Genomic DNA, 21,777 nt, shown 5'->3' on the forward strand with positions numbered 1-21,777 from the left:
CATTACCTAAAAAGACCAATGGACAAAGGCAGAATGGAGGAAGACATGTATTCTAAACTATCAAATACCCCCCCCCATTCTTTCTTAAACACAGGCAAAATGATGTTTTTCTCTTCTTTTATAATCTCTTCCCAGATATTATAATTTTTAAATCAAGCCAAAGCTGGACTTTCACTGAGGACAAAACATAATTTTTTTTTAAAAGAACAGAATGCAGATGTTTTTTTGATGATGTGCATGCATGATGATATTGCGACTTCTTGAAACAACTGTCAGAAGAGCGGAAACAGTAATGGGTGTTAATGTGAAAGGCTGAAATCATGACAGTATATTTGCCCGCACACTTCCTGAGCTGCTATAGTGTGGGAAAGCAGTTGCTTGGAAAGTTGTCATTATTTCCTCTTGTGTTGTTTAGAATAGACTTACAAACAGTCAGGTGTTACCATCAAGAGGAACTGTCGGTTTGTGGCAGTATAGCCCTTATTTTCTAGTGAGCATGCAAATAAAGTGGGAATTGTCTCCTGGCTGCTTTGGAAGTGACAGCTTTCAGCAGAAATGTTCAGACTTCGTCCTTTACATGTAGTATGCAGTTAAAGATTAAGAGCTAATCTTTCATTTCTAGTTGCTTTTGTTTCGCCAAGACTTTCTCAATTCATCAGTGACCTAATTTTTAAAAATACAGATATTGTGGCCCAGCCATGATCCAAGGCCCCAGGACATGCTCACTTCATCCCCTAAGGACCTCCCCGTTTTCAAACCATGAATGTGGAGAAGGAAAATTGCCCAAGTAACATGAATCTGAGATTAAGTCATATGGAAAACTGATCCTTTGAAATGGGCAGGGACCTTTCTACAGCATTTAGTGGGCTTCGGGTTGGGCGTGTGGGACCACAAAGAGATTCTAAGTGTTTTTTCAACCTTTCCTTTCAGTTGTGGATGTGCAGCGGTGGGAGCACTTTACTGTGCCCCATAGGCAGTGGCATGGCTGAGCTTGCTCTCCCTGCACAGCTTTCGTGCACCCCTGTTGGACCACTTCATCATGTGTGTCTGCCCCCCCCCCCCCCCAACTCTGCCCCCACTGACACTGGCCAAAACTAGACTAACTTTTTGTTTGCCTCAAGCCCTTGATTACATTTACAACCACAAATAACTAATTTAGGTCATCGTTGCTGTCGGCAGCACTATTTCAGTTTGTATTCCTTTCTTCTGCTCTTTTGTGTTTTGTTTTCCTGAAGTATATGGGTTTGTCTTAATGTAACATCTCTGTGCAAACATATGCATCTGAGGAAGGCAAAAGAGATTTATTGCATTTTGGCTAATACAGAGGAAAGGGGAAATTGCCTACATAACGAAACAGGCGGTTCAGTTTTAACTATGTCATTTCTCTCTTGTCTCCATAGTACTGAATACACAAATATAAAATATATAATCTACCTCCTCCTTCAAACATATCAACGTACAATTAAAACCCACAAAGCTTGACAACCTGTTGTCAAGTTGTTTAAGCAGTTGTTTCAGAATCTGACAGACAAACTTATAAACAAAACGTAGAGCACCAGATTGTGGGATGAGGCAGCATCATCACGTGGCTTCCTCAGTTATCTCAAAATTTGGAAAACAAAAAAGTAGAGGAATACTTTTTCTCCTTGAATAAATAACAGTTTAATTACATTATAGAAATAAAATATGATATGGTAGGAATACACTGGAAATCTTACAGAAATACTATTCTGCTACTGGTAGGTAAATGGTCAAAGCTACTTTTCGTGACAATCTGAACAGTACTTGTGTACAAACTATTATACAGGTTGCTAATGAAAAATATTGCAGCAGTTGCAAGGATGTTACCAGCTGAAACAAACATCTAATGATACAATATTCTTCTAAGAGGAAGTAATAATGTTAGATTTACAGACAATAAAGAGTTATGTTCTCCACTTTGAAACACTGGAAATAAAAAGCTCAGGTAATCCAATTTCTTTACCTCATATTATCACAAGGAAAGATTTTTCCTTTCACTATAAAACAGCATCCCAAGAGACCCTGTAAACAGTTTATTCAAAGGTAGCATTTGAGATGTCACAGCAACTTCAACAATTGTCCTAGTCTACAATTACAGACTTTTTAGGCCACTGCTTGTACAGATGACTTTTTTTATTTTTCACTTATTTACATACATTCAGCCCAATAACAGCAGGTAAAATGCGCTGTCTATCTCACAATAGACACACTAAAATTTTTATCGAAAGGCCAGTGCAAGTGGATAGTGATTGCACAGCATCGAGGAGATTATATTATACAAATATACAATTAGACTGCTGAGAATCTAACTCTGCACACATATGACATAGATGGTCTTCTCAGTAGATACGCAACACTTGGAGTTGGTACGTATATGTAACTGCAACTATTGTTGGTTGGTCGATGATGATGGTGTGGGTGGCCGTGGAACACAAGTTATCGTTTGGCTGTGCTATCACTAAGTGAAGGTAGGCAACTGCAAACTGGGAATACCTCAAGCTGAAGTGTAAGTACAGCTTATCTTGGAACGGCAGATTTTTCTAATGAAAGAGTAGTTCTACTTAGTGTGCAACGTGTAGGGAAATTGTTGCCACCTCTTTAATAAATGGTTCCAAGTGAACCGACAGAGTTCCCAGAGCTTTAGAAAAACTCATTATGCAAATGAAGATACTGATGACAGACAGTAACATTTCACAGGATGCTATTTCTTATTATATCAGTAAGCACCAAGTTAAGTGCCAAGACAGCCCCATTGTCCCATGATTTATCATGTAAAATTTAGAACTTGAATGCACAACGAAAGTCCACGAAGTTTGCATTTAATTCACAAGAAGACAGTTTCAAAAATGGCTCTTAAAACACCTTTACACTTCACATGGGCTTTCCCTGCCTCCTCCAAGAGGACTGCTTTAGGACGGACTAGACCCAGACAGGAGAAAGATCTTTCAGAAGGAGGACTCGCACGTCCCCCGGGAATCCTCTGCAACCTGCCGGTTTCGGCCGCCCGCCGCGGCCCCCTCGAGAGCGTGGTGCCCCGTCCCACCACCCAGGTAAGCTGCAGGGGAGGGAGGTGGAGGAGGAAAGTATCCCTGTGTCCTCCAGCCCCTGCTCAGCACCTCGCCCCCCCGGATCTTTAAGACGTGCCACCCCTCGCCGAGCCTGACCTTGGAGCCGCTGACGGCCCCGCGGAGCCGCTTGCGCTACCGGCTGCTCTGGCCCGCGCTGAGGTATCATCAGAAACACCATGGGGACACCACGGCGGCCGGAGACCCGGGGCTGCTGCCCCCCCGCCTCCCTGCGAACCCCCCGAGGACGGGCAGCGGGGCAGCGCGGATCTGGCTCCACTCGCCCCGTGCCAGGGAAGGGGTCACCCCTCTCGTGGCAAAGCATCGGGCAGCTAACGGGCTGAGCCGCCTTTGCAGCTGTTTTGGCAGAAATCAGCCAGAAGAAGGGTGAGGAAACGGCCCCAAAAAGCAAGGCAGCAGAGGAGAGGACCCCAGACCTTCTGATGCAGAACAGAATTACAGAATAGCCATGCCTCAAAGACTATCCAGTACCATGTTCCTTGTGAAAGTCCCAGGCTGCAGAAACAATCCCACCACGGAACAGTCACCATTTTCCTTCAAGAACTTCTTCCTCAAAGCTGATAGTGTCAAACCTCGTCATCTGTATTCTGGTTTCACAGTGAGACTCAACCTCATTTCAAGCAATCAGATTTGAATACTGATGGCCTTAAAACAGATTATCATTTACTTCTGGCTTTCTCTGTTTTCAGGACCACCACTGACAGCCACTGCAGTTGTCAGTGCGGGCTCATGCCACGCTCTGCCTCTTGTTCCCCTTGCGCTCAAGTACAACTGAAAGGTTGCTTTCTCTAGCACGTGGATACACCTCTCAGAGTGGATGCGGATGTTCTTAATACGGTACTTTCATCAGTAATCAGTTGGAAGAACTCAATTTTAGAAACAGAATTCGTGTGCAAAGCGTGCAACAAGAAATACAGTTTACATTTGGTCATAGTGTCCTATCTTAGTTATGCTACCATGACTCACACTGATTAGTATACTTACACACACACACACACGCACGCACACATACACACACATAGATATTTATTTATATACACGCTCACACAATAAGAAAATGTCTAAGTCTGACAATATTTCCTCCTCTTTTAGTGAAGACGGGAGTTTGGCATCTCAGGCTCTGAATCTGCTTAAACCTGGGATACAGGAATGCGACACACTTCAAGTATACATTGACTGCACAGTGATAACATCGCACATTGAGTCTGACACATGCTGTCTTCAGTGGTCCAGCACCAGCACGTGGCTTCAAACCAGTTGCCTGTTAAAGGAGCCAGTATCCGGGACCTTCGCTTTTCAGTGTTCGTATTCACGCAACGCCCGAGAGCAGGGCGATAGTCTGTACAACCATAAACGTCCTTCTGTATAAACGCAGTGGTATTTAAAAGTCTGAACCAATGCATTCCTCTCTTACTTTCCTCCTCTATTCCTTTGTTGCTGTTACTCTCGTATGCATGTGAAAGTATAAAGGTAGTGGGGAAATAATTTTAGTAGAACACAAAGCCTCTCCTCTAAGTCCACAGAAGACCACTAAAAGTGTAAAATTTCCAAAATAGCTCATAGGAATTCTTCAAATACAGTAAGTGTTTTCAATGGGGTTTACATATCACATTTCACATTACTTCCACGGAAGTCTACCTTATCACTTTGTTTAATCAGACAAATATCAATAACACAGAATAAAACAGCATACAATTCACAGGACACGACACGTTTTACAAAACCTCTAAAACTCAGCACTGCCGCTTTTGGAAAAAAATCAAAAACTCTTATTACTTACAGACGTGAAATACACTTCACATTGAAATGAACAGCATGATTACACGGCTTTTTTTCTTGTTTCACGGTATTGGTTTAGGATGCATTAGTTTTCAATTAGGTTTCACAATTTTTCTTCACAACCCCAAAAGGAACCTGGTATTTTCTCTGTGCTCTTTCAGGAAACTTACTATTATTCAGTAAACACTTTTTGAGAAAAAAAACTTTTGAAAATTTGAATCCCTAATTGTAAAACCTGAAGAACTGGTTGATGGTAATGCTCTTAACACAATCATTGCTCAGCTTACAATGACAAACCAAAAAAATATTACAGGAGGGTACAAACACGTTAAGCCACGGGTTTGGTTTTCTCTGTTGTTGATTTTTTTTTTTTTTTTTTTTTTTTTGTTTAAACTAACTCCTTTTCTCGCAACGCTGAGAAGTCTGTGACTTACAACGCTTCGGCAGTCGTGTCCGTGGAGACAGACATGGTAACTTTGGCAATCTTAACTGTGCTCTTAATGCAGCTCTCGGCAGCCCTGTGCACGTTCCCCGCGTTGTTGGCGTGTTTGTGCTGGCAGTCAGACTCCATGCTGTTGTCGAGGGGCTGCGCGGTTCCTTCGCAGGTGGGGAACATGCTGCGGAAGGCGTGTCGCAAGTCCTTGCTCCTCAGAGCGTAGATGATGGGATTCACTGTCGAATTCAGCAAACAGAGCATGCTACAGAAGGCAAAGACAGTCTTGATGAGCTTGTTCATTTTCCCAAAGACATCGTACACCATGATGGCGAGGAGAGGGCCCCAGCATATGATTAAAACGACTAGGATAAGGACCAAGGTTTTGGCCAACCTGATGTCCATTCGAGTTTGATCGGGCCTAGTGATCTGTACCTTACCATCCTCCGTAGACTGGATGATGATGCTTTTCTGTGTGCCCCGCTGAATCATGCGAACAGCGTGGCTGTGAGCCTTCCACAGTATGTACATGTAGGCATAGACAATGAACAGCAAGAGGACGCTGGTGACCCCGATCCAGAACATCAGGTACGTCTCATCGATGAGAGGGAATATGTCCGAACAAACGGAATTGAGCTTTTTGCAGTTCCAGCCGAGCAGAGGAAGAACAGCTATTACAATAGCGATGGTCCACATCACACAAAACGCTACGACAGCCTTTGGTCGGGTAACAATCCTTTTGTAAGCTAGTGGCCTGTGTATAGATATGTACCGGTCTATTGCCGTGAGGAAAAGGCTACCTACGGAGGCGGTGAAGGAGGCTGTAACTCCACCCAGTTTGAACAAGAAGACGTTGGGGCTGTCCTTCCGGTGGAAAACATGGAAATCCACAAAACTGTAGACAAAAATCACGCTGCCCAGGAGGTCGGCCACAGCCAGGCTGCCGATGAAATGGTAGGAGGGTCTACACCGGAGGCTTCGGGAGTGGAGGATGACGCACAGGACGAGGAGGTTCTCCAGGACCGTGAAGGTGCCCAGGGTGAGCGACAGCACGGCGATGGCCAGCTGCTGGCTGGGGTTCAGGATCATAAAGCACTCCATATCCATGAAGTTCTCCCCACACTGTATGTTCTCCTCATTATCCTTAAACGTGGACAGGGACTTGTTGTAAAACTCTGTGATGTTGACCTGATCGGAGGGAATAATGCTCAACAGGGGATCATCTCCCGCAGTCATTTTTTCTTGGAAAGGATCACCCCTGAAGGAAGAGAGGGGGAACTTCTGGGGGTAGTATCCCAGCTTGGATGCCATGTCGCCTTTCATGTCTTCGTACTGGATATCGTTGGAGCCCACGTAAAGGAGATCTGTCGTGATTGTTCGGAAAGTTGTATCTGCGAGGCCATCTAGGATTGACTTCATAACCCCAGTCTTGTTGGTTTCAGAAGGACTTGAGGGAGGGAAAAATGCATTGGAGGAAATCCTAGAAGGGGAAAAGATCAGACTTCATTAAGATAAACAGGGAGACAAACTCCACAAACAACTTAGTTCGACTGTGTCAAACAAAATCAACCTTTTGCTTGTATTCAGTGCAGGCCTAGCCTTTGCCACCTGCGGGAATCCAGGTGAGTCGAGCACTTAGAAAGAAATCACCTGGATTTCACTAAAACTGAGTTACACTAAGAAGCGACGTGAAAAACAGAGGCACAGGGAACTGAGTATTCCATAGGAAAGTAATTTTCATTTCTCATCAAAACCTTCTGAGCCACTCCACCAGAAAGGTATTTTTCTCTAGATCTGAACTTGGCTTCTGACTGCAAAGTACCTTGCTGACCAATATTCCTTAGGCTTGCTTCATTTAAATAATACCAAGGTGCCACTGCAAGAGCAGCATTAAACTGAATCATCACCTTCATTGCTTTTCTTTCAAAAGGCACCGAGGGTTTTGAAAACCTGACAACAGAGAGGGAACAGGGAAAGAGCCATGCACTCTTAAGTTTCACAGTTCGCCCCGTATGCCTGTATATTCAGATTAGCCTGTTACAGCAATCTGAGGTCTACTAACATCCTGCATTTGTTATTGCAAATTTATTAGCAAGGTATTTCATCCACAAATATAGGGATCTAGATATAGCTTCATTACTCTAGTCCTTCCTTCTGCTAAGCAAACCAAGGTAAATGGGATGTTTGGGCTATATGGGGGAGGTGGGTCGTTACCCAGCCTTGTCCACAGTTTCAGGAAAGGTGACCGGCACTGCTAAGTCAGTAAGTGCACCAGCAATCCATTCTGCATAGATCAGAAGCCTCAATCAGGGCAGTTCACGCTTGCCTAGATAAACACGGTGCCAAGTTTGGGTCAGAGTGCAGCTCTGGCCAAAACTCCAAAGGGACCAGGAGCCACTGCTCCTGTGAGAAGCACAGAAATGTAACTCGTCCCACTGGGGACACCCTCAAAAATATTCTGTCCCCTCAGAAAGGGGGAGCCCAGCAGAAGGTCCTTGGGTACCCAGTGGTCTCTGAGTCCCGTCATGCCCAGCCTTTGCTCATGGATGGTGATTAACTGCAGGCTGCAATTCCTGGTCAGGGTACCCTTGAGAGAGCACCCTCATCAGCATCCGAGCATCTTACATGCATCAACATGTAAGACAGGTCTTACAGCTCTTCTTATGCTGTGCTCCTTTATATAACTTTGCCCATATAACATGTCTTGAATATGCTCTGAACATCTGCTTTAGGGCTCCCTTCCACTGCCAGAGTGGCTGAGAGTGGTCTGAATGTAAAGAAGACCCAGAGTCACTGCTTTGGTGTGCTACAGCTGTTCTGCATCTGCTATGGGACACCTTGAAGATTACATCAGCAACAGGAGCAAAACCAAGCTTCTTCATGCTTTGAGAATGGAGGAAATTGTTTGTGACACTCAGGAAATCCCAGATGCCACATATAGGCTTGTACTGACTTAACCTGTTCACTTTACACAACTGACAATAAACCGCCAGAAAGGCCACGAAGGATTATCTGCCAAAACCCAGAGTACTGATCACCCCAACTCCTAAAGAGGAAACTTGCACAGTAGGTACCACGGCTGTTTTCCCATAAAAACTGAAAGAAAGAAGAAAAGGGTTCCTCTCTACAACAATACCAACACTTAAAAACAGAAGAAATCATGCGCATTTCCAAAACAAGCAGAGATCATTTGGCTGATGAGATATTTATACTGCACTTACACATAGCATCTGAACACTCACGACTTTTTCCACAGTTCTTTAAAGTTTTGCATTTGATTCAGCAGGTCTGGACACCGAGTGTTAAAGGAAATATATGAACCTAGATGTCCAGAAGACACTGCAACTCCAGTGCTGCAAACAAGGATGAGTACGAACAAGCCTTACCGGGACAGTCTAACACACAATACACACTGGCTGTGTCAGCTTTTGCAGACATCGTTTGCTCAGCAAATAACAACATAATTATTAGCGAGACAGACAGTATTAAGGAATTTAATTTTGAGGGTGTGAGCAGTCGGGGAAGGAAATGTGACTGAAGCACCCATTAAAAATGAACAGCAATAATCCAATACATAAGGTACTTTTCTTACAGAAGGTGCTTTACAGCTGTTCCTAGGACAATTTACAGATGTTACATGTTGCAAAGATGACCCTGCTGACAGCTGACAAATCTGCTTTGGGTGAAGTCTGGCAACTGTAAACTTGGCATTGTAACACCAATTTAAAACCAGAAGTGACGAATGTGTTATTCATTTGAAAACTACCCCAAAAAATATTAAATCAAGTAGTTCTAAAAACACGTAAAGATGGCTGTGGTATTCTCTGTTATTCCAGCTTATTTCCGACAGAAGACAGACAACCGTTTCAATGATTAAAGCCACAGCCCCATGTCAAGATGACGTTCGAGTAAAGCTTCAAAAATTGTATGCAACTGAGCACTTCTGCTAGACAGACAAACAAATTGTTAGGAGGTAGCTGGTTCCTGCCGGAGTCATGTAAGTATAGACTTCCTCAGAATAAGGTGCAAGCCGCCGTGCAACCCCTACCTTTGTTTGAAATACAAATGAAAGAACACAAATTCCTGCGTGCTCTTTTGAAGGTGGCAGTGAGTTATGTGACAATATCACTATGCATGCATATGCTATGCTAACAACACGGTTAATGGGATCAGGAGACGCAAGTCCTACACTGAATTTCAATGATTTTTTTTCCCTCTGTATTTTTACATTGAGATTATTACAGTAATTTCCACCTTATTTTCTCTGCAAAGAGAGTTTTGTTTGAGAGTACTTGGGAGTTCATTAGTGGTGTAGTTTAGGCTTTGGGGGATGCAGCTGACATTAATTTTGTTTTTGTTTGCTGCTGGGAATATCATAATTGGAAATTTCTAGCAGTATGTGTGCATGCACCTATTCAAGTAGCAGTTGATTTTTATTAAAGTTGCAGTAAAACAGCCATTCGCCCGTTCTGGAATTGCACTTTACTGGAATTTTGTTTATTTTAATTTAGATACTGGCTTGTCCCGGTATAAGCTACAATACTGAAAGGCACTGAAGTGATCAGCGAGGTTTTCCACAGCTGTCTAGTGAAAACAAGACCGGGCTTTTGGCACTGCACTCGTCAGGAGAGTCCAGGTCACAGTCTGAGGTGTTGCACGATTTGACACAGACCGAAAAGCCAATGGCAGAACCAGCGGTCTAGTTCTTGGTCTTTTCGTTTGGTCAGGTGCACGTGCCAGTGCCGTACAAATTTTGGCTCTGAGCTCTTCTGTCCGAACCCGGAGCGGCGAGCAGGCAACGCCCGTGAAAACGGGACACCCCGCGCCACGTGGCCACGCTGCCCTTTGCAGTTGGCTTCAACCCAACCCGACCCGATCCTGCTCAAGACCCATGACCATCTCTACATGAAATACCCTGGGAGCCTCTGTGGCTTCTCACAGCCTCCCTCGAGGACAAGGGTCCCCTGCACAGATCCGTCCTCTCTGGACGGGCTGGGGAGACGGCCGTGTGCTGCAGCCAGGTCCCCTACGCCAAGGGCGGCAGCGAGGGAGGAGAGCCTTTGAGTCCGCTCTTCCAACACAGCCTTGGAGTCTCCAAAGCTCTCCGCTTCATCCCTTCCTTAAACGAGCTCTACCACCTCACTCACTTTAAAACAGCTTTAAAAAGAACTGAAGCATTGATTAAAGATGAGGAAGAGCCCGCGCTGATGCCGGCACTCAAAATTTTCGATATATTTCCATGACTGCATGCAGCAATTCGCAGCAAGTAATGAATTATGATTACGGGTAAGGATTAAACAACGGATACAACATTTCAAGCATCTTTTATCTTGAAGACCAAAACCAGAAAACCCATAGCTGAACACCATTTTAGACTTTTCTCCCATCAGCGGGCGGCTGTTGATGGGCACAGCCGGACCAGCTGTGCAAAGGGACTGCCACTAGATGGAGTGGCTTTTACAAACACACGGCTAAGCTGTCTGCAGAGACCTGCATTTAACCTCCTCCAGCCCCTTCTTCCAGCCTGCTTTATCAGGGTTCAAACACAGGAGGTGTTAAACATCAGCTGAAGGTTGAAGACACAACTTTGTAAGGCTCTGCCCTCAAAGCAAAAGAATTAGTGAAGAGGTGAAGGGGCAAGTCTTAGTACTGCCCTCCGCTGTGTGGTTACATATAGCCTTAAAAAAGCTTGGATGCTATCTGAATATGAAGATCCCTTAGGTAAAATCTAAAATATGTGATACTTAAAAGGTTGCTAACTCAGCTCGGACAGCAGGGGGAATTATACCTCCCCTGGACTTCTCGTTGGTCCACAGGACCAGTTCACTCAAGGAACAAGAATGCAACTTCATTAAAATGCTATTACCTACCTTCTCCTGTTGTTCTGGGGGAGAGGGAGGGCTGGAAAGTTTTTATTGTTGTCTAAAGAAAGGGACGAATTTATTATCATATTCCAACCAGGATGATTGATAGAGCAATTTTAATAGCCTGAATAGAAATAGTGAATATTTGCGTTCTTCCTTGGAAAGTAATTATGAGCAATACAATGATGCTAGCGATAACTGCAAAAATGTTGACGTGGCAAGAAAAGGAATCAAAACAACAAAGGGAAATCTGCAATCAAACCCTTCTAGCTTCTATTTAGAAAATATTTTGATCTCTATGTCTATACATTTCTTCTATGATACCCACAGCAAATTAAGAACAGGCTAAAGGACAAGTAGGTATAATTGAAACATAGTTTTTGAATGCATAAAAATATGTAAATGCATTCTCCTTGCTTACATGTTATAAGGCTTGTAAGTCCTTCAGAGAAGAGCTTTATCTTCTAAGTTTGCATAGTGCCCAGTACACTGGGACTCCTACCAAACTGGCTCTGCAAAGTACTACCACAGGAGAAACAGCAGTAATTTATACTCCTGTGTAGTCAGCTGAGAGAAATGAGATCTACCATAGTAACTGTTGGCCTCCAGGAATTAGAACTGTCCTATAAAATGAAAATTTATATGGCTAATAATTACCTTATCCCATATGGCGATGAACGATACTGCTTCGAGGACAGAACAAGGTTTCTAAGCCTTGGAGAAAGAAATGTGCAGTCTGAGAAATGGCACTCAAAGGCTCGGGAACACCGAGCAAGGAAAAAACACACGTTGAGAAGAATGTGAAAGCAATGTTACCCCTATCCTATTTACTGTTTTACTACTCCATCTCCAACACTGTGCTACTCCTAGGCTATAAACAGCAAATACGCTGTCACTCCTAATTCAGGAAAACTTGCATTCACTTCCGTGGGAATTTTCTCTGCATGAGGCATCGGGAAGGACCACAGACACTAGGAGAGGAGCAAATGAGGGATGCTGTCTTCCAGTTACAGCAAGGCACTATTGGCTATGGGGTAAACTAGGGCATGCAAGTACTGAACCAAATTTTGTTCTTATGTAACGTGATGATATCTTTGGCAAGTTGAACCTTAATTAGCAAGCAACAACAGCTACATGGTTATTTATGTTAATTAACATACCGTTTGCACGCTAGCAGGATAGGGGCTGGATTGTTCTAATTTGGGGGCAAACTGCCCCTACGTGACACCCGCCAGCATCCAGCAGCTGACAATCTGAACGGCAAAAACAAAACAAGGGGGAAAACAGAGCGTTAATCAGTGACCGACAATGTTTTTAAAAGAAATAACATTATTTCCTCCCTCCAAAGTTTTGTTGGCGAGTTGTGTGTACCAGTTTTACCACAGGTGACTTGCAGGCACAGAGAAAAAAAGGCTGTGCCTTACCTCCCAAACAGCCGGGGCATATGCGTCTGTCTAAGATCAGAGAGGTTCAAAAGCGAGGTTGAAGTCCTGGTTTGGTGCGGGTGAAGGACCCGAACTTTGCCCCCCTGCAAGCCAGGTGAGCGTGCTGGCAGCCTCTCTGTTCGGCCGCCCGTCCCTAAACCGCTCCAGGTGTTCCACGTGGGATCAAGAGTTAAACATCCAGAAATAAAGGCACTAACCGATATTCCAGCAGGCAGGGTGCACGCGTTGTGACCGAGAGGCTTAGATTGAAGCCCCTTCTCTGAATTAAGCAAACCAAGGATGTGTCTCCCACATCCCACCAGCTGCAGGGGGGAGAGCAGGGACAGCTGCCCCATCTGCCTGTGAAAACCCCCCAGAGCTCCTGAGTTCGCTCAAAACCCCTCAGCTTGTGAAATACAGCCCCCTACACGCACATTTCCTACCAAGTCGGAGACAAGATGAAGTACTGAAGTCACAAACCAGCAAGGGGACCATCAGGGTCACGTTAATGGGAAACTACAGCTAGCTGGTCTGCCTGGCTTTCGGGAGAAAGGAGGGAAGGAGGACGTGGCTATCTTAAAACAACACAGGATTTTAAGATCTTTCACGGTTTACTTTATACATCTTAGTTTCACGTAAAGACAGAGTTTTGAGAGAGCACAAAGAGGCTTGCTGAAGTATGAAAGGCTCAGACGAAAGGGAAGCAGTGAAGCAAGAGTGACCTGGTATTTGCTTAAAATCAGCTCCAGTTTAGGGACCCATTTCCCAATAAAGCAGAAGGAACAGGTAATACCAAAAGTTCGATACAATGTTATGGTATTTACATTTTAAAGAAAATGGAAGAGAACTCATTAACCTGGTCAATTTTGAACTCTCAAACTTTTTCTTTTTCACAAAAGGGCTTATCTTGGATTTCAATATTCCAACAGAAATTGCTTCATTTCCAGCCTCTTTTCCAGTGATTCTCTAAAGCCAAAAGGTGCAGGAGCTTACTGCTGCTGAGCAGAACTGACATAAATGTTAAATGGAGACAGAGAAGCCCAGCCAGGTGCAAAAGAGATGGGGACTGAACAGTCAGTCTCCTGGAAGTACCTAGAAGAGACAGCAGCTTAGCACACAACGTGTAGTTGAAGGGAGAGAAGTCATTTGAAAGAGCAGAGCAGGACATAAAAGACCCAGGCTCCACTGGAGGCTAAACGCTAAAGGTCCCCAGAAGAATGTAACGTCTAGAGGATGAAACTGGGGAAAAAACACATGGCGGGGGGGGGAGAGATAACCACTCCAAGAAAACAGCTTTCATGTAATGGCCAGAGCAGAACAAAAAAGGGCACGATTTTTTTGCAGCAGAAAATATAAGTGAACTTTATTAAGGGATGAGAGACAGAAAGGTAGCAAAAACATCAGGTTCCAGGGAGAACTCTCATAAACTGCACAGAGTGCCTGTCTGCCTCTGCCCCCGCAACAAACTGTGACCGTAACAAGTTTTAATCAAGGACTTTGTGAGACAGCAAGGTAGCAAGGAGATGCTGAGAGCAAAGGTAATGCGGGTTAAGTAAGTGATTGGTGTGAGGGGGATTGGGAGGAGAGAGGAGAGATAACTACTTTCCTCATACAGGGAATAGGACGTCTCCAGGTGAGATGGGAGCAAACTGGGGAAAGGTAAGAGAGGAAGACCCAACTGGAAGGAGCCACCGGGAGTTAGGCATCCAGATTTTAGGGAAAGAGAAGAATTGCCTTTGTGATCGGCATGGGGAAAGCAGATCAGGCGAAGGAGAAAACTCACGAGAGAAAACCTCCCTCCTCTTCCGAGCTATCCGAACTTCAGAGACACCTCCGTAAGCTGAAGGATATAGCTAGTGGGATTTTCAGATCTCACTGTAAAGAAAGAACAGACCCACTGTTCCGCAGGCAAGGACTTGCTCTTTTAAAGTCCATTTCTGATGTGTATTCAAACAGCGAAGGAAGACGCACAGGGCTCTGAGAAGCCATCCCCGGTAAGGTCACAGAAAAGGACAGCGCTGTACGCGCTGGCACATGGGGCTGAGCTGGGGACACTCAGGAGAGATCAGCTGAGCAAATCTGGCCAGGGACGTTAATAAAAATCAAACTGCTTAAAGAAAATGAAGTACAGGATACGGCCCTCAGAGGTGGAAAGGAAGAGAAGGGGCTCAAATGCAGCCAGTGGGTGACCCATCCAGCGGGTAAACACACCAAAAGGGGAAAAGGGAAGAGGGGTTTGCAAGCAAGGACTGAAAGCTAGTGCACAGAAAGTCAGCAACACATTGCAAAGCAACATCCCTTCTACCTCAGTCCTCAGGAGTCTGCTTCTCCCGAAAATTGTTATTAGGCCAGTAAGTACTGGCAGTGCTCAGAAGCTAGGACAGAAAGGCTTTTGGTAAAGGCGATGTCCCACGCCATCAGCATTAGCAAAGGATGAAAATATGCACTCCAATTAAAAAATGTAAAACATTCTTTCATTTCTGGAGCTGTCTGGCCTTTCATAAAATTTAAATAAGCTCAGATAACTCTCTTCATAGCTACATTCAGAATATAATGATATTCAAATATACTGCCTTCACACACACAAACAACTTGTGAAATTATTTGCCAGCATATTAAGCCACTACACCAGATTGCTTGGCAATGGTGCGTGTCTTCGAAATATGCAGATGCTTTTCTTTTTTAAAAAAAGAAGAGAGGGAGACAAGAGGAGAAGTGAGAAAGAATTACAGTAGAATCCGATATCCAAGTAGCCAGAACAAGAAATTGCGGAGAGACTCCAGCCAAAATTACACCAGATTTTGAGAAATAGTTACAAGATACCAAGGGATGAGTTATGACTTTTTCTTTGTGTGTGTGTGTGTATGTATATATTTCTATGCATAAACTCACAGATAGACATACACAAACACATACACATGCCTAGAGAAACAACTAAAGTCTCACAAACGCTGCAGTAGTGTTAGTCATGCGTAAACTCAAATTCCTGGTACCAGAGGACAAGGAGACGAGACAAGCTAGAAGTGTAGGTACAGAAAATATAGGCAAGATGACTGCTGAGTATCGTTTTGAATTCCCTTATACACAGACTTCCTGGGGAAAAGCAAGAATCTAAACTGAATACATCTATCACCAAGATCCTGTAAAAATTATTTTGCATGTATATATACATATAGGTAACCTATATACACGCGCCAAACCTATGCCACCTAATTTTCCAGGCACATGCATAGTCTGGACTCCAGTACTGCATTGTTTAAAACAGAGAAAGAACTGACTAAAACCAGTGGTTTCTGAGAGCATGTTTCACATTCACCAAAACGGGAAGGTGGGAGCCCGCTAAGCCCCTAAGCACAAACTTTTAAAGGTTTCCTAAAACGCAGAAATATGAAAATTACTCCAGTGAGGTCTGAAAGGGAACTGACAGTATTCCCTACAGAACTGCTCCTGCTCAGTACTTTGTAGTGAGTAAACATGCCTTTCTTAAGAATATACAGCTGCTATAAAACAGGTTAACACAGGATGAGGTATTATTTGATACCGTCTAGTCTCTATCTACACAAACAAAACAACATCTGAAATGTGTAACACATCCAGTTTCACCAATAGTCCAGCCAAAGAGTAAGGAGTGACATTATACTAACACACACAGTAGTGAAGTATCTATTTTATCTGTAATTTGGATGTGGGTAGCTTGATCAAAAAAAGATGTTCCTACTGAAGAGAGGCAGAACCAGGCTTGGTGTATGCATCACCATAATGCCCCTCCATGAGGCACAAATGGCAGAATAAAATGTGCTCCAACCTTATGTTGCAAACCCAATCATTTTTCATGGGCAACAATGGCACCTTCGGGAAAAAGAAAAAAAAAAGTTCTTTCTAACGAGAAATTGATTTATAAGTCATTATAACCATTTCGAAAGGACAGGTCGTGGCTAGTTTCAGCAATCATTAACAAAGCCCTGCACTTTCAAAGAGCCTGAGTTCTGGGGAGGAAATTCTTATCCCACCGACAGCGATCAGATGTGCACTTTTTGCAGCAGTACAGCGTCAGTCTAGAAATGGAGATGTAAAGAGCAGTACTGAGAAGACAGGTTGTCACATTTTTAAGTTTGCATTAACAACAAATGCTGTTGCTGTCTATTCTGGCACATTTGCAAGCTTGCTTTTAAGTACGAGGGGCTGGCATGCATTTCCACTATAGATAGGAAAACAAGAGCAGCCTTGTTATGATTAAAAGGGTCTATTTCCCTCTGCCTTCTGTCTTCTGTGTCCATCTGCACAGCTGCTTTGAACTTGGCCAAATCCCAGTGTTAGGGTCGTCCGCAGTACATATTTTAAATCAGCAGCAGACTGTGCAAATTTGCTGCTAGAGAAGAGAAAAATCTCCAAATTCTCACTTACGTGGTTGATGCGTGGCTTTGTAGAGCATTCATCATTATACACAGCCTAAACTATTTGGGAAATTGCAGTGAAACATACCTAAAATCATTTACTGTTTCAGGAGGAGACTCGGATAAAGCCAATATAGACATCTGCGAAGAAATGGAAGAGCAATCACCGTCAAGAAAAATTAATTCTGCGGATGCCTAGGTAGCCGATGGCATGACTAGTAAGAGGTCACAAAGTTTGCATCAGAGAAGTCGCAGTAATTTCTCTTAAAATGTGCAGAAGTAGAGAAACTAGGTGAGTGGAAGACAGCGCATGAAACCTGCGGAACCAGGAATGGCGATGTATTTGTAAAATTACTGGGCAATACTAAGTGATTACATGGGTTTGGGTTCTCCCTTGCCTCTTAATCTCCTCACTTACTACTCAATAGAAAGGAAAGTCATCTCAGCTCTCCCTCTCTAGCACACAACACTTTCAGCACCAAAATTTGCAGCAGGATGACAGTCTGCAAGCATTTTGGGATGGCCACGTTAAAGGCTGAAAGTCAGAAATGACTTAAAAAGAAAAAAAAAGTTATTTCATTTCTAAACTTCTGTTGCCCAATCAGAAACCTGTGAACAGAGAAAGGGAAAGAAAGGCTTGCATTGGCTAAGACCTGCCATTCCTTCAGCAGAGCATGAAAGCCCTTAATGGGGTCCTTTATGCAACTGAGCTAACATAATTCACCAAAGAACAACAGCCAGGATCAAAGGCGCCCACCGGCTCATCCTCACAATACTATAACCTGCCTCCACCTTCACCTTGAGTTTTATAGGTATTTTGATTTGATTACTGTGGGTTTAGGTGTTATCGAATGGTTGACGAGGTAAATTCAGAGCAAATAGTCGATTTCCTTACCTAGCCAACTTTTTTTTTTTCCCCTGGCAATAGATGCCTGCTGGCTCAGTCAAACAGTTATTGCTTTTATCAATTCTGCTTTAAAATGTTTTTTTTTTTTAATGGTTCTGCCTCTCATTCCAAAGACCAACAGATAATAAAGCAAAGCTGTTCCTGACTGCTACAAAACTAATTTTAACCTCAAGCAAATCAGGAATTACACATCCATCCTTTAAACTGTTTAAAGATGTTACGTTCATTTCTTTTACGGCTGATTTAATAAACTCTGCCTGCATGATAAATATTCCTACTATAGTCACAGGGTTTTTTTCCTTTCTTGAGAAGGGAAAACCCGTGCTAGCAGTTGATATGAGGTGTAATCCGAAAAGAATTAAGCACACCCATGTAATTTCTGCAATGTTGTACATTTTGTTATTAAATTATCATATTAAATATCACTCGGATCCTTTGCATGATCTTGGTATATGTGAACAGCAATGCCACCCCCAGCAGAGAATGCAATATTCCTTTAAGAAAAGGTGAACAATAACAATGAGAAAACAAGATGATACAGCTAAGGAACAAAAACAAAACCCCAAACATTACTACACCTTTAACAGGTTAAAAAAGCCACACGACGTTTTTTTTTAAAAAAAAAACTTGTAGGTACTCAAGAAGGAGTATTTTGTTATCTGGCTTTATGTTATACATGTCCCTTTATCTTCTGAAAGAAGACAACATATGCCAAAACTGTTAATACGAACATTTGCTGCCATACAGAGAATAACACTGATGATAATTTCAGAGAAAGAAGGAAAACTATGGACTTCATCTTCTGACACCATTTTACTTAATCAAACTGAAATCACAGTAACGAGCTCTCTCCTACCAAAGGCTCGGTACATACCTCATCCAGGGGTGTTCTCAATGGAGATTTGCAGGCGTCTTTGAGACAAAAAGATGCCCATTTAAAATAAGCCCATCTGGTTGCCCAGAATTATTTCTCAACAGCTGAAGATTTCACACGACAAACACCGCGTGAAGTTTAAAAAGCTCACTCTCTTCCCGGCCGTTCCCCCCCCAGACCTCCGAATTTCAGACAAAAACAAACCAACCCACCAAAAAACCCTACCGGGATATTCTGAAGATGCTGGATGCCTAAGTGACATCTAACGGAACATCGCTGCGCACACCGCCACGGACCGCCTTTTATTTCGGTCACAGCCTCAACGGCAAGAGTTTCGGGAGGAAAAGCGCCCAGGGACACCGGCCGGAACGCCACCCGCCCTCAATCCCCGCTGGGTTCGGACCAGGGGAGAAACCTCCGAGGTCAGAGAAGGTCCTGCGGGAGGGAACCCGGGCGGCTGCCGGCTCCGCGCACAGAAGAATAGACGCGCGTTCACCAGAACCGCCACCAGCCTCCCGCACCTCCCCACGGCAACCGGGGTCCCCCCGTCCTCCGGCCGGGCTCGCCGAAGCAAACCACGTACCTCGGGCCACCGGCTTTTTCTCCCGGGTGGCCGCGGGCCACCCTCCAACTCTCCCCCAACCGCCCCAGGCGGCGGCGGCGGCGGCGCGGGGCCGGTGCCCGGGGCAGGGGCGAGATCCGCGCTCCTCCCCGGGGTCGCCGTCCGTCCGTCCGTCCGTCCGTCCCCGCAGCCCGGGGATCCCGGGGAGGGATGCTCCCGCAGGCGGCCGCCTCTCCGCCGTCGGGGCAGGCGGTGTCACCCCCCGCACCACCACCACCACCCCCCCACACACACACACCCACGCCGCCAACAAACTTTGAGGGGGACGACGGCTAACCCGGCCCCCGGCCGGGGGGGGCACCCGCCGCACACCCACCCCCCCACCCCCCCCCTCGTCCCTCCCCGCCCCGCGGCGTCCTTACCCTCCGCACGGCACCGGCCGCGTCCCCCGCCTGCTCCGGCCGCGCCGACCCCCGGCAGGGAGCGGGAGCGCCGCCCCGCCCGGGCACCCCGGCACTGGGGAGCGCCGAGGAGGCGGTGCCGGCGAGGGGAAGGAGGAGGTGGGAGACTTCTCCCCCCCCCCCCCCCACCACCCCCCCCCCGCCCCGGCTGCCTCCCCTTCTTCCCTTCCCTCCCCTCGGCGCCTCCTCTGCGACCACCGCCGCCCTCGCTCGCCGGGCTCAGGCGGCGCGCCGGGCTCCGCCGCCCCGCCGCCGCCGCCGCCGCCGCTCCATGTGCCGCCCACCCCCCCCAGGCCGCCGCCGCCGCCCCCGGCCGCCCTCCTCCTCCTCCTCCTCCTCCTCCTCCTCCTCCTCCGCCGCCGCCGCCGCCGCCTCCGCCCGCTGCCGCCGCCGCCGCCTCGGCGCGGGGAGGCAGCGCGGGAGCCGGCGGGCGCCCGGCGCGGCTCCGGCACACGCCGCCACCGCGTCCCCCCCCCCCCGCCTTCCGCCCCGCTCCGGTCCCATTTATGAAGCCCGGCTCCCATCACGTGTCAGTGTGCCTTTTGTCCCGGCCCTGGCAGCGCCGGGGAAAGACGGGCGGCGGCGGCGGCGGCCAAACTTCGCCCCGGGGGAGGGACACGGGGGAGGGGGACACGGACACGGCGGGCTGCGGGTGGAGGCGGGCGGCAGCGGAGATGCGGACCCCGACCGCCCCGTCCGGGCCGTGGCCCGCGCCCCCGGCCGGCCGCCCGCCCGCCGTTCGCCCCGCGGTGGGGCCGGGGATGATTAATGGCGATTAGCCCCGTCGTGCCGGCGCCCCGCCGAGCGCGGGGGAACCGGGCCGGGGTTGGGGGAAGGCGGCGCGCCGGGCCTCCAGCCAATGTGGAAGGCAGCGCCTCCTCCGGCCCGCGGGGGCGGCCGGCGCCTCCCCGCCGGGGACGCGGCGGGGGGGGAGAGCGGCGGTGCCCCGCCGCGGGGCCCGGCCCGGCCTCCCGCCCTCTCCGCCCCGCCGGGGGGCTGAGGCGGGCGGCCCGCGGGGCTTCCGCCGGCGTGGGGTGAGGGAGAGCGGGGAGAGGCCTCGGGGCTGGGGCGGCCGTTGGGCCTGAGGCCGTGGGTGCGCTGGCGGGGCGACCCTGAGGGCCGAGCGCCTTCCCTGCGCCCGCAGTTCCCGCGGAAGGACGGAGTTTTGCCGTCGTTTGTTGCCCTTTTCCTCGCCACCCTGGAGTCCTGCCTTGGGTGCTCTGGGGCTTACGCCGCAGCCGTCACGGCAGCCCTCAGAAGCGCTGGGGAATCCCTCGCCTCGGAGGGACCAAACGGCTCCGGAGGCGGACGGGCAATGGGCAAAACCGAAAAGCTGGGCTTTATTCGACAGCCAGCTCCTGAAGACTGTTAATATCCAGCTGGCTGTGCTCCGCGTGCTTCTGCCTCTGCAGCGTCATAAATATGTATTTGCCTTCACACGTATTAATACAGAAACTTGATAAATATTTATCATTTGACATAGTGTCTGAAGACATTAGCTGGTCCATCTACCACATCCACCCGTGGAGGAGGAATATGCCGTATTCCTCATTTCTCAGGAGAAACACTCAACTCTTCACGAGTGAGGGTTCAAGATTTGGGGTGGCTGTACTTTTTAGGGGCGCCTGACTTGCCATGTGCCTGCCATCCGACAGTGAGTCTTCCTCTCGAAGGTTTCTGGAGCTGGGCCCCCAAAACCTCAGGGCTCCCTCCGGGGAAACGCACCTGCCGAGGAGCACTGACCCATTCTCACAATCCGGTGTTTTCCTGGCATCTAGTCCCACAGCCAGTCTGCAAGATCATAATTACTGCCTATATTTTTTCCACCGCTGGCTCTTTCCAATGGTAATCGTTAGATTAACAAGAAAGGAGATAATTTCAAACAGCATTCCTGTGAGAAAAGTGGAAAAGAAAAAAAGACTAACTCACTTGGGCCCGGCTTGAGTTTCTGAAATTAGTCAGTCTGTCTGTT

General features: G+C 46.8%; 1 protein-coding gene across 6 annotated transcripts; it reads right to left on the minus strand.

Annotated features, from left to right (window-relative positions):
* Positions 1–1,285: 1,285 nt before the first annotated feature.
* CNR1 (cannabinoid receptor 1) lies at positions 1,286–19,882 on the minus strand. Of its 6 annotated transcripts, none has more exons than XM_075046595.1 (3): positions 19,767–19,882; positions 12,344–12,436; positions 1,286–6,799 (listed from the first exon to the last, which is right to left on the minus strand). In XM_075046595.1, exon 3 carries the CDS (start codon positions 6,736–6,738, stop codon positions 5,317–5,319), a length of 1,422 nt encoding a protein of 473 aa, XP_074902696.1. In that variant the 5' UTR covers positions 6,739–6,799; positions 12,344–12,436; positions 19,767–19,882; the 3' UTR covers positions 1,286–5,316. The 6 variants fall into 6 exon arrangements, with proteins under 6 accessions (XP_074902696.1, XP_074902693.1, XP_074902692.1 ...); XM_075046592.1 differs by lacking the exon at positions 19,767–19,882 and adding an exon at positions 19,366–19,598 and having other exon boundaries at positions 12,344–12,761; XM_075046591.1 differs by lacking the exons at positions 12,344–12,436; positions 19,767–19,882 and adding exons at positions 18,783–18,820; positions 19,366–19,598.
* Positions 19,883–21,777: the final 1,895 nt, after the last annotated feature.

The sequence above is a fragment of the Buteo buteo genome, chromosome 15, assembly GCF_964188355.1.
Source record: "Buteo buteo chromosome 15, bButBut1.hap1.1, whole genome shotgun sequence".
Taxonomy (NCBI): Eukaryota; Metazoa; Chordata; class Aves; order Accipitriformes; family Accipitridae; genus Buteo; species Buteo buteo.